General features: G+C 41.9%; 1 protein-coding gene across 3 annotated transcripts in view; it reads right to left on the minus strand.

Moving 5' to 3' along the window:
- Window positions 1–2,364: 2,364 nt before the first annotated feature.
- KLF3 (KLF transcription factor 3) overlaps window positions 2,365–13,403 on the minus strand; it is a 33,584-nt gene continuing 22,545 nt past the window's right edge. For all 3 annotated transcript variants that reach the window (XM_037140362.2, XM_037140360.2, XM_037140361.2), the window contains 3 exons: window positions 13,042–13,192; window positions 8,751–8,911; window positions 2,365–6,035 (listed from right to left, as the gene is read on the minus strand). In XM_037140362.2, the coding sequence (XP_036996257.1) occupies window positions 5,854–6,035; window positions 8,751–8,911; window positions 13,042–13,192 (494 nt within the window). In that variant the 3' untranslated portion in view covers window positions 2,365–5,853. The remainder of the gene's footprint in view (window positions 6,036–8,750; window positions 8,912–13,041; window positions 13,193–13,403) is intronic.

The following is a 13,403-nucleotide window of genomic DNA, read 5'->3' on the forward strand; positions in this document are numbered from 1 at the left end:
GCTCAGTTAATGACCATTGATGAGGCTTTAGAGGGGGCAGGGCTGGGTTAAGAAGAACCAGTTTGGGTGCCCCTGAGTTCCGTGGAAGAATTTTAATTTTAAAAGGTGTGGCAGCCACACGATCAGACCTTCGTTTTGGAAGGGTGGCGCTGGTGACTGCTGCGGAGCAGGACATCTGATGTTGAGTAAGGGGACTTCTGCGATGGCCCCAGAGGCCTGAGCCGGGGCAGGGGAATGTCGGTTCTATTTCTCTGGGGAATGCTGATGCACTGAGTCTTGACAGAAGGAAGAAACAGCAAATGTGTTATGGTCTAAGAGCCTGAAGATGCAGCTCCTGTCTTCCGCCCTTCTCCTGGACCATTCAGGATGCTCAGAGAGGTAATGCGCAGAAGCACTCAAAGCAGTGTACCTGTCTGTCTAGACTCAGTGAGAACCACAAACCCTGCCATCGCCCAAGTAATAAGTTTTAAAAGAATTCTGTTTTACAGTGTGTATCTTTCTAATTTGAAGTGTGCTCTCTTATTTTTTCTTTAAAATAAAAGACAATTTTCATTTTCACCAATAACTTTACTGATGATATTTCAAGTATGCCAGCTAACTCCTGCATGATTGTTTTTAATTAATGTCTTGATTTGATAGCTATCAACTTCAATTGTTCTACCCAACCATGGAGCATCATCCAGTGAGAACTCTCCAGCATGAAACTTTGTGAACCACTTTTGACATGTTTGATCAGTCACAGCACCTTCTCCATACACTGCACAAATCTTTTATTGCGTTTCAGTTGCATTTTTACCTTTGAAATAATAAAGCACGATATGCTGAAAATGTTGTGTATTTTCTTCTGTCTTCAATATTAAATTGGCCACACAAAAATTCACCAATTTCAGTAAGTTTTTTAATGCACGCTGATATGACAGCTGTCACAATACAATCTAACAAAATTGTTTTGAATTAAGTTCAAGACAGCTAAGCACTACAGTACCATTCCTACCCATCATGACCGTGACCACCTCAGATGACAGGAAATGGTAACAGGTTCAGTTTATACATGAAAATGAATGTACCCTCAAAGGGCAATTTATTGCTGAGTTTTGTGCTGCAAACATACACACAGGTCACTGGTCTTTAATAGTCTAACTTACACATCTGCATGTTTTCACTGTCATCTCAACCCGTTCTCCCCTGAGCAGAGTCCCTGCTTTCCTCTAGCACACACTAGGACTGATAACTTGCCCCCCAGCAAGGCTCCAATACCTTCTCCTTCAACCCAACAGCATTTAAAATATCGGGAAATGACTGTGAATGAGCATGTTCGTGCAGTGAACATCCTTGCTTTGTTCAACCATTCCTCATAGACTCCTTCTCATAAAATCTGCGTTTGCCCCGGCCCTCACCACGCACCTGGGCAGAATCCAGCTTTAACATACTCTCTCCTAGGTTGGGTCTCATTCTGAACTCATCAAGTGTCATCTGACCCATGTCTGAAGTATCAGGCATGGGAGCATTACGGCCAACCATCCAGACTAATCCAAACCAATATTCCACTAGGATGCTAACAGTTCCATGCAATACCTTTTCAAGCTTGCAGTCCTGTGACTCAGGGTAAAAGCAGTTTCCTGGAGAAGGCTGAATTCAACCTTCTCCCAACCTCCTTCCTCACTCCAACCTGTGAAGGTGACTCATGTGATGAAGTGCCAGCCAGACATTATTTCACGAGTTGTTAAAATGCAGTCTGGGCTGGAAGCTGCTTGAGATCTAACAAGCCAGTATCTTTAGGGGAAGAGGGGGAGGTAGGTTACTGTTTGCTTTAAACCAAAGAACTTAAATCCTCATCAGAAACTTCCTGTGTGGCCGTGGACGGGGCAGTTTGCGGACACGGCTTACTCAAAAACGTTTACCCAGAAATGTTTACTTTAATGCATTTATTGCCTCATGCCTGATTCCCCAACTCCCAAAGAATCCTGAGCTTTTATTTTAAGAATAAAGTATTTAACATATGCCTTTTAACACAAAGCACTGAAGTTTTTTGGGGGGGAGAGCAGGTAAATGTCAGAAACAAATGGCCATCCCAAGATATGCATTAGGTGAGTTTATGGCCATATGCTGGGTTGTCTGCAGGTGTATAGTTTGTGCTGAGATTTCCTATTGGCCATTATCAGAAGACAGGGGACACAGCTTTAGGGCCGAGTTAATTTTTTTTAGTGCATCTTTTGGTTATTCTGTTTTCCTTTCCCTCCATCAACAATGGTTGCCTATCAGAGTGATTTACTTGGAAATTTCTAAGTAGGGTGTCTTCCATGGTAATGCTGCTGAGCTTTGTTCCTCGTGACCCCTGCACACACAGTAATCACATGATCACACTTAATAGTCTGATGGTTTTATTAACAAGTATATAATACATATATTGCATACTGTATATAGTATATGAGGGCTGTACAGTACAAATTCGTGTTCACAGTTTGACATGACAAAATGTCATTACTGAATTCCCATTGGACTACAGAGTAGAAACAGAGAAGGTACATTAAACATTCACATCTTTAGTAAGAAAGATTACCAAAATGTTTCAGTATTTGCAAGTATACTAATGCATGCTAAAAACCTTTACCCATTCAGTCTTATTAGCTTATAAAATATATTACACTTTATTAAAAATTTCTGCATAGTTTATACAAGTATTAAAGTACTGTCAATGTAATAATCCTGCTACACTCGCAGGGATGGGTTAAGAGATGCTAAGCAGACAGATTATTTTGACCCTCTAACACTAAGTACATATCAGCGAAAAAAAAAAGTGCTAGTATTTGTAAAACATAATATTGTAGCCCTCGTTTAATGCATGGAAAATGGCTTTGTAAATGTCTTATTTCTGAAGTAAATTTGTAATCATTTAGAAATTATTATCCTTAACCAAGAAGAGAATAAATACCACTCTGAGCAACTTCATGTATGAAAGCAATTCCTTCAAGATGACTGTATTTTCAAACCAACGGATTTACTGTAAAACTTCAGGTCTTTGAGATTGCCTTGAAAACAATCTCACCAGGAATGATGTGCAGACATATACAGTATCGGCAACACTCTTTCAAATTCCACATTAGTGCAACACTGATAGTGCAGACGGGTGTAAGAAAATATACGTATGTAGTTCCCCTGTAAATCTGTTCCCAGGCTCTTGAATTTTCTGCCTGTTTAGCATTTCCTCAGTTGAACACAGCTATACGGTGCTAGCCCATTCATTCTCCAAACCAGGTGACTCCGGATTTTAATGCCCATTTCTGATGCAGATTCACATTTTACAACTCTAATAAAATATGATGGGTTCAGATGGAATCTTTCTGACTTCTTCAAGATGACACTTGGATAGTAACTGAAGAAATTCTCTAACAATTTATACAACACTAACGCCATGTTTACAAATCATTCTCACCCACTTCAATATTGCAATTAAAATCACCATGGATGGGAAAACCACACATTCAAAGGGCATCTCATCTTGTTTGAGGCCTCCCACAATTACAGCTAAAAATGACTAAGACTAAATTTCTCAACTATCATAGTAAAATACAAATATATATAAAAAAGTAAAATTTGGAAAGAGCCGATTGGTCAAGTATATAGTCTAGCATGGGAACAGAGAATGGCTTCTCTGGGTTGCTTCCCGCCCCCAAGTTCAAAAGGAACTTTGTTAATGAACTGTTAGCATAATCAAAGCTAAGACTTACATAATAATGTAAGTCTCTGCAGGGTCTTGCTTACACTACCAAATGGAATTTTTATACACCACAGCGCACAGTAAATTTCATTAGAACCCATGAAACTTTCTATTCACTGGACTCAGACTCAAAAACAACCACACAAGAGCCATTTTTATCCCTCAATTCCTATCTTAGTGGCAAACATACAAAACAAAAAAATGAAAGGAAGGGCCCAATTAGGATGTTTTAATCAAATTGTTCTAAGCAAATTCTGCAGTGCTTAAAAAACAAAACCAAACCAAAAAACCCAAGTGCCAGATAACACATCACTTTCCACTTCTCAATCACATTTCCTTTCAGCCAGTTCAGAGAGCTATTGAGTGAGATCTTAGGTGCACCATCCTTACTTTTATGAACAACTAACTTTTATGAACATAGCGCCAAAGTAAGCTTCCCACACAATCCGCAGGCCTCCAGAATCCCTTATTCACCGATGCTCTAAAAATAGTGCATTCCTCCCAGGCAAGGTTGCGTTGGGTCCCGAGTTGTGGCTGGGATGCATCTTCAGGGTGCCATTCTTCTCCATCCTCTACGAAGGGCCATTTGGTTATACACGCCCCCATTTGACCACCACCAATTCCTTCCAATTTAGGACCAATAGCATCTCTACACACGAATTATTTTTATTGGCATATAGACTATGGTGCTCAAAAGCCTGCTTTTGAAAAACTTCCCCCAAATAATGGTGCTATTTATCTTCAACATAAACACGAGTCATTTTCAGTCTGTTCTTCGGACAGGACACTTGATAGTGAAAGGAGATCGCCAGCCCTGACGGTAAACATTTGCGAGTTTTTGGGCTACATATGTGAATCCCTGAACTGTGATTTTCTGCATTTTTCAGAAATCTACCCCCCCAAGGTAAGGTCTGTGTGCTTCACAACTATTCACAAATAGTGTCACTCAGGTCTTATTGAACCGACCAAAGCACTAGCAGATGCTTATTCATGATACGTGTCATGCATGCAAATGACAGCCAATTTGGCACCTGTATAGCTCACACAGAAACTATAGCTCACAGTTTCTGTATGAAAGGTATGTGAGAAATTTGATATGGGGATATCATTACCACTCGATGTTTCCTTGTTTGTGATAAAAAGCTCTAAGTAGATTGGGTAAAAGGCCATTCAAATCATATCCAAAAGATTTTTTAAAAATAATTACTGGGCAATTATTTTTGTGGTATCCGTACTGTCAATGCTGGATGATCTCCATTAAGGACACTGTAAAAAAGGAGACCAGTGCAAGGGGGACTCCATCAGAATTTGGCTTTGCAGGACAGCTTAACGCAGCTGAACATGCACAGAGACCGAAGCTCTAGGAACGCTCCGCGCAGCTAACCAGAGGATGAAATCTCCCTGAAGAGCCCTGGCTGGCTTCCTTGTTTGCCCCTCTGCTCCAACTCCATGCAATGCAAATACATCCCTTGAACTGAGAATCACCTACATCAACAGCTCTAGCCCCGTCTTCCAGTGGTGACAGAGACCTCCTTACTATCTGTAGGCACCAAGGAGGGGAAAGGACTTGATTTAGATGATGTGATAAATCCCAGCTGACAAGCGAACCTGGTGAAGGACAATGAAAGAACTGACTGTACTAGCTTGGAATCCTGCTGCCCTTCTAGCTAACCCATGAAGGGATCCGCCCATCTTCTGCTGTGCAGCACAAAATGCGATCACAGGGCTCAGAGGTATGAATGTCTCTGGCAAGGACTACCAGGCTGGATACTGTATTTCTAATACATTTACTTCTTTAGAGGAATACATGGACAAACCGACAACTGGTTCTGTTAGTTTACATGTTCCCTTGTTCTCATTACATTAAACGTATCTGTAAGAAGGGTTTGCTTAGCATCCCCGGAAAAAAAAAAAAAAAGTGTTCACATTCTTTAGGTCTGACCCGTGGTAAGGAGAAGGGGGGATTAGAATATTTACTACTGACCATATATGGAAGTTTGAATGATATAAATTCAGAGATTCAGACCAGCTGAATCAAAATTAAAATGTACATGTAAAAAATGAGTTAGACAGTGGGGGGGAGGATGAGAGAGCCGGGCGAGTGGGGCACCAAGGCGGGAGGGAGGTGGAGGCACTCAAACTAGCATGTGGCGTTTCCTGTGGAGGGCAAGGTGGTCAGAACGGGAGAAGCTGCGGTCACAGTCTGGACACTGGAAAGGTTTGATTCCAGTGTGTTTCCGAAAATGTCTTGTGAGTTCATCAGACCGAGCAAACTTCCATGTGCATCCTTCCCATGTACATTTGTAGGGTTTTTCTCCTGCAAAAAAGAGAAAATGAAAAGAGCTTATTTTTTTTTTTTTGATAGCAAAAGACTTTTAGTAAAGGTAGTAACATTAAATTTTTCAGCTAAAGCTCTTGAACGGATTATTGTAAAGGCGTGTTTATCCATTTGTCCCTCAATAACAGTGCCTTATAAGCCACTATAGGACAGGCAATACAAATTTAATTCATTCTCTTTAATATTTAACTGGCTTGTTGCCCCAGCCCCCCAAAGGAGGGAGGTAATTTTAAGAATGCTTATAGCAGGAAGGTGCAGAAATCCATTCTGAGGGGCTAAATAATTTTGGTTTTGTCCTTCAGAATGGGGATTAATAACTTAAGGAACACCTGGTGACCTGTATTTGTCTACTGTCAAGTCTTAAACCTGCTGACAAGCTTAGTTATGTGCATTCCCAGCCCAAATTGAGCATCTGTGGGATCTTCATGTTCTTTTGAATAGTCTTCCAAAAATCTGGACTCTCTACCAACTAAATTATCTGTTGAGATTCCAACATCTTTTGTTCAGTCAGCAATAACTATTCCTAAGAATAATGCTGTAATCAGAAGCACTAAAAATACAGTGATTCCTGCCCATCCCGCCAGAAGCCAGGCTCCTCCAGTCCCCTCTGGTGGGACGAGGGTCATTTGCAGAGGAGGACCAGAAGACCCCTGTAGGAAAACCCTCGGGAGAGCCATGATGAAGACCCTCACAAAGAAAAAGGCTTTTAATGGCCATCTCACACGTTCACATGAGTAAAAATAGGTAACGGGCATCGCAAAATAATTTCCATTGCCTGTTCTCTAGAACATGGCTGCTATTCCTTGGCCTTTCGGTGGGATATTCAAAATATGTCTTATCTGTTTTGCAGCACAGAAGATAAATGCTAAGAGGTATTTTTTCCTACATCAGAATTCTTAAGCAAATATTGACTTCGGTCTTTTTAATCATAGGCTGGAATTTGGTAGCATCTACTTCTGAGGCCCCACTAATGGCCTGGGGATGCTTTTATGAACCTCTTTGTTATCATAGGGCTGGGTGACTGAGAGTTTCTCTAAGTGCAAGGCTATCTACCACCCTCCCCTCTCTCCCTAGCCCAAGAACAGCTGTAGGTAGGCTGCTTTTGTTTCCTCTCCCCAAAAGTCACTGAAAAATTCCACCTCCATTCTGCCACATACCGTCCCGCCCTTTTCTCTTCCAAATCCCAGATTCTTCTCTTTTTAAATTTTCCTAATAAGAATGACTTGTAGGAATTAAAAAAAACAAAACACCTACATTCTGAATGAAGAACAATACACATGAAGACAAATTCTTACTATGCTAGAATTTCACATTGAAGAGTGTGAGGCTCGGTCAGATGAGGCGTACAGTACACATTAATCACCAATACTCAGTACAGTTGACCAGCCTGTTTAAATAATTTTATACAAATCCCTTTAGATAGTTTTCTACAAAATGTTTAAGAGCCCACAGAACAACTTTTATGTTTTCTTCACCTACGCAAGAGTTTCATGAGATCCGGATTCAAGACTGGGCAAGATGGAAAATATATCCCCAACAACGAGGGCCGGCAGTCGCACCGGGGTCTCCTCAGTTTCAGAAGAGAGGATTTACCCAGATTCCATTTCTACGAACTGATGCCTTTATTCTGCATAAAGAACTGAATTTTTGCTATTGTGAGTTTGATAATGTATGAGGTCTGTCCGGAAAAAGCCCAGCCACTGTTAATACAACAAGGATGGTTTGTATGCCATCCTTGTAACCTGGCAGCCAAAGAGAGTGGACTGGAATGCACGTGTGTGAACAATGAGGCCTTCACTGTACTAGTCAGTGGGTGTGGTAGACGCCACTGAGTGAGCCTGGGCACTGAGTGGCTGTCACATTCATAATGACTGAGTAGAGCAATGGATCTGCATCAAATTTTGAGCTAAACTTCAACAATCCTCCATGAAAACTATTTGGATGATTCAGAAGGCCACGGATATGGGCAACTGGTGATCGGCACTTTCATTAAGACACCATGCCTGCTCATTCATCACATCTTGTGCAGTTTTTTTGGTGAAAGATCAAATCACCCCATTGACTTAGTTCCCTACAGCTGAGATTTGGCACCCTAGTTCGGGGTTTTCCCAAAACTAAAGTCACCTTTGAAAGGGAAGAGACTGCAAACTGTCGGTGAGATTCAGGAATATGGTGGGGCAGCTGATGGCCAGTAGAACTATTGAGGTTCCAAGGTGCCTACTTTGAGAGGGCCTGAGGCTTCATTGTCCTATGTACAATGTATCTCGTATCTTCTTCAATAAATGTCTCCATTTTTCATATTACATTGCCAGATCCCTTCTGGACAGACCCTGTCCATTCACTAAATGGGAGCCCATATGCAGACCACACCCTGACCAAATGGGCCCTCAGCGGAGAGCACTCTCCCTCTGTTACAGTGGGGATTCCGCCCCGTCCCTCCCCTTCACTGCCGAGTACAGACTGCAAGTGATGGACTGCGCCAGACATAACCTTGAATCTCCTCCGCTTATTACAAAAGTCAATCATTATCAAAAACTTCATTTTTCATGACAGACCATCTGTAAATGACTATGGTAACTTTCAGAGGCCTAAAAACCAAATTTCATCCGAACAACCCCTGAAAGTTAGAACATTCGACTTAACATTTTATTCTAATTCTTCTTAAGAAGAAAGGGAGCCTTCTATCTCTGATACCTGTATGTGTTCTTCTGTGTGCTTTCAAGTGAGAGCTTTTAGTGTACACTTTGTTGCAGCCGTCATAGTCGCATCTGTGTATCCGCCGCTTCCTCTGGGTATCTGGAGACTCCACAGGTATAGGTCTCTTCCCAGGCTGCACTATGACTGAAGGGTGATTCCTGTGAAAGCCAATGGTCAAATGCAAAATGTTGAGTGAAAGCAAGGCTCTTCCTTTTCTGCAGTGTACCAAAAGCATTAAACACCTCTAGGCAAAAACAAACAGAACACCCAACAAAATAAACACACACAAAAATAGCTGATCAACCCAAGAAGCACTGCTATATTCATTCAACAAACATCGAGTGAGCACCTACCATAAGCCAGGCATTGTGCTTGGCACCAGGACACAAAGATGAATAAAAACAGGGTTCCTGCCCTCGAGGAGCTCACACTCTAGGGGGAGACAGACATGTAGATAAGTAACGACAGTAAGAAGGGTTAGGTGCTACGCTGTAGGGAGGTGCCAAGTGCCAGCAGTCTGTGCCTGACAGTTACCTATGGATACACTTCTGCGGCACTAGGTACTGCCAGACACTCCACTATGCTTCACAGGCCGTCCTGGTTTCATTTATTGTTCCTTAGGGCAAGGTCAGATTCCTGCGTGCCAGGCAAACACACTATAGGATATACCTACATTTTATCCTTTCCACAACTGGCCTTCGGTGGGACTCTTAAAAATCGACAACTCACACTGGATTTTCAAAAGCTGGCTCTTCCAAAAACCAACCAAGCAAGCAGGCTGGCCCTGCTGCTTTCACAATTCAAGCCTTTCCTGTTTCTATCCTTCCTGCCAGCGGGAGGCCGTTGGGGCGGAGCCGGCAGTCAGGCGAGGAGAGGAAGCTGCAACCGGGACCCTATGGCGCAGGTGCTCCCCCCGGGACCCCGACATCCGTTCTGACTGATGGCTCTCACCCAGACTCACCTGCCTGCACATGTACAAATCCACCCAGGGGAAACCTCAGTCCTAGGGACTTCCTTTCTCAGAAAGGTAACTGGAAAGTAAAGGCAGATGGGAAAACCCGGGAAGGGTCTGTAGTTTTCTCAGACTTCCTCTGCTGATTAATGTTAAGTAATTCAAATTTCTCATCCACTCATTCATTCTGATCCATTCACTTGCTTTCCTACTGACTAATTACTTGATACATTACAAGCTTATGTAGTTGGCCTCCAACTATAACAGAAGACTTTAAAAAAATTAAAGCTCTTAAGATGTTGCAAATAACATATAGAATGTTTACACAAGTATGTAATTGGGAGAACGAAGATTGTGAGAAGAAAAAAAATAAAAGAATTTAATGAGGGTAAACACGCAAACCTGAGATGAAAAAGGAAAATAAAATTTAGCCATAAAGATAAAAGAAGACTCTCTGACATAAAAGTTGGTTTTTTACCTTGGTAAAAATATAAATACATATCCTTCACCAGTACATTTTTAGGCAAGCTAGGAAGGAACTAAAAAGAGAATAAAAGGTGTGTTTAAATGACCACACTTATTTATCACTTTCATTAGCAAAGGAAACCGTCAGTTCTGAACCTCACTCTACCTTCGTACCCTGACGATTAGAGGGGCGAAGCAGAGAAATAAAACAGCCAAGTTTGGACACGTGGAAAGTAAACATGAACCAGTCAGGTGGAGGAAAGACAAGAACTTAAATTTTATTAACGCATAAATAGTGAAGAAAATAAGATGTGAGAGGTGTACAGACAGATAAAGTTCTTATAAATCTAAATGACCAACTTAAAATTCTCCAATTAAAAAAGTTACCAGTTTATTTAACTTTCAACTTTAATGCCAGTGATTGAAAAAATGTTTTATTTTCACTAAAAGAACTTCAGGAAATAAAATGCTGAGAAAAAAAATGTATGGCATATGCTCTGAAATAATGAGAATGTTCTAGGTAACTTCAGAAGTCTCTCCTGATTATTGGATTTTATGGGTTGGGACTCAACCTAATAGTTTCTGTGCAGGAGTTACAGATTGCTTTTTCCGGCTGCTTATTTTGCATACAAAGCCATGTGCTCCAGCTTTAAATCCCAGCTCTGTGGCTGACAGTCCCCGAGACCCTGGGCAAGGTGTTTATCCTCAACGGGAAACGGGACTGACGGTATGATCCGGAGGGGGACGGTAATGTACACAAAGCATTTAAGAACAGTATCTGTTCCGGATGTACATCTTCTCAACGGTAGCTGTTCATAATTTGAGGTTCAGAACTTTATTTGCTAACTTTGCCCCTATATGGTTTAATTTAATGAGGAGTTTGGGGGGCGGGATATCCCAACACTGTATCAGGAAGTCTCTATACCAGCTAACATCTAACCTCGAAAGGTAGCCTCATTCTGAGGGTGCTTAGCACCCCTCTCTCTAAAGAGCCAGATGTTAGCACAGGCCGAGGCTAGAGATCAGAATCTTGGGATCTCACCCTTGGTGAGATCTTGGTCTCCTCAACTGCTCATTTCCAAAGAGGTTGTCTGGGATCATCACAACCAAGAAGTCAGAAGAGCTATTAAATACCAGAGACTTCCTGGTCCTTGTTTTGAGTTAAGCTGACCTCTCAAGTTTGCTACCATTCATATAAACGAGCACATAGGGAAATCCGATCCTTAAGCTTTTTGTGATATTTTCACACGGGCATACGTACATGCAGCAAAAGGAATTGGATATACATTTGAGTGCCTTTACAAATCATTCTAGAGCAGTAGCTCTATGACCAAGCAAATGGATTTCAAAGCTGTGTTTTTAAAGTCAGCTTCTAAAGTAAGGGTTTCCTAAGGCAAATACTGGGGCTGCATCCTCATAATGGTACTGGGTGCTTGGTTTCAAGCGATCTCTTCCCGGCTGGCTGGCTTCCTACGTGGGCTGTGACTGGCCACACACCAAGACATTACTTAATCGCATCTGTGAGAAAACTTCTTGAAGAGTGTATGTCTTGGTTGTGGCTCATCTGTTGAATTTTTTGAGAAGCAAAATGCATTCTTAGGTCACAGCATTAGACTAAGCATATTGCTCATTAATCATTAAAATCTATCCAGCTTAAGATCATCAAAAGAACATTACTCAAAGTAAGAAAGGAAAAAGATACTTTCTCTTCACCAGCATTCAATTTAGAGCATAGCATATTGCCTTTAAATATTCTTCTATAATGTTTGACACTGTAATTCATAATAACCTAGATGCTGGAGTAGCCCCTTTCAGTCAACGGGTCCCTCCCTATCTGGGCAGTTGGTTTCACAGCATCTTTTCCATCACCTGTGCAGGAACAAGTACAAGTCCACCAAGCCATGTCGTCGGTTACCTTGCCAGAGACGCCTGTCATCATAAACAACAGGTGGCCCTGGCTGGTGTAGTTCAGTGGACTGAGCATGGGCTGTGAACCAAAGGGTTGCCAGTTCAATTCCCAGTCAGGGCGCATGCCCAGGTTGTGGGCCAGGTCCCCAGTGGGGGCCATAAGAAAAGCCATTCTCCAGTTATCAGGGGGTATATGAAAACAACAAAAAATGACTATGGTTTGGTGCAATGGGCAATTAACACATGTGATACTGTGAAGGCACCTACTTGGGATGAATATGGATTCAACTAGAATATTTGGAGTTTCCAGAAAACAAGCTATTCTGAAACCAGAGAATTCACCTTCTGTTGCAGAATTAACTGTTTAAGGGAGAGGGATGGAGATGATTAAATAGAAGTGTGGGCAGATCATTTGCTTCAGGTGCAGAAAAGGTGCCCCGGGAAGCAGATGATGGAAGGGACCCTGAGACCACAACTGTTGCCTCAGGACCAGGAAGCTGGCTGCTGAATCCAATGTTGACAGCACCATAACACAAGACAATTGCAGCAAGAAAAATAATTGCAACCAGTAATGAAAATCAAGAGGCAACAGAGGCAGCAAGATTAAATGATTAGCCCAAGGTCATAGACATGGTAGAGAGCGCAGCTGGGATCCAAGACCAGAGTGCTCACTGGTAAACTTTAAGATTATGCAAGAACTATGTATGCACAGTCTGGAAGAATGGGGGTTAGGGGGGGAAACAAGATAAAAATGATGTATGTTGTGAGCTGGCAAATCGTGGTGACTTGAGGTCACTGTCATGATGCTGCCGGTATAACCGCATTGTTTTGGAGAGATTCTCTCATCTTGTTCCGTGGCTGCCACATGAATCCATGTGTCACACGCTGGAAGCCTGTGCTTCCATTGCAGGTCCCCAGACGCAAGGTGCTACGCAAATGCCGGCCAGACCTAAATATACTTACTCTTGCAACAATGCTTGCGGGGGGGACACTGAGTTCATTAAAGGGGGTGACATTTCTTCAGGATAATAATCTGTCCTCTGTGGTTCGATCCCAGGTTCTACTTTAATTTTTTTCTGTAATATAGGCTTCTCATATGATTCAATTACAGGTACTAAAAAATAAAAACAGAAAAGGCATGTTATGTACAATTTACCAATTCAGCTTTTAAAGTCTTATCGCACAGATCCTATCTATAACACTACCTAAAAAATGTGTGACTATCTGCTTTTAAAAAACTTACAACAACAATGAATCTGTGGACGAATTCTCGTTTTTCTGGACCATTATTTTGCCCATAAGCAGTGCACATAGGAAGCCGGACT

The sequence above is a fragment of the Artibeus jamaicensis genome, unplaced genomic scaffold (assembly GCF_021234435.1).
Source record: "Artibeus jamaicensis isolate MK-2021 breed Jamaican fruit bat unplaced genomic scaffold, CSHL_Jam_final contig_76, whole genome shotgun sequence".
Lineage (NCBI taxonomy): Eukaryota > Metazoa > Chordata > Mammalia > Chiroptera > Phyllostomidae > Artibeus > Artibeus jamaicensis.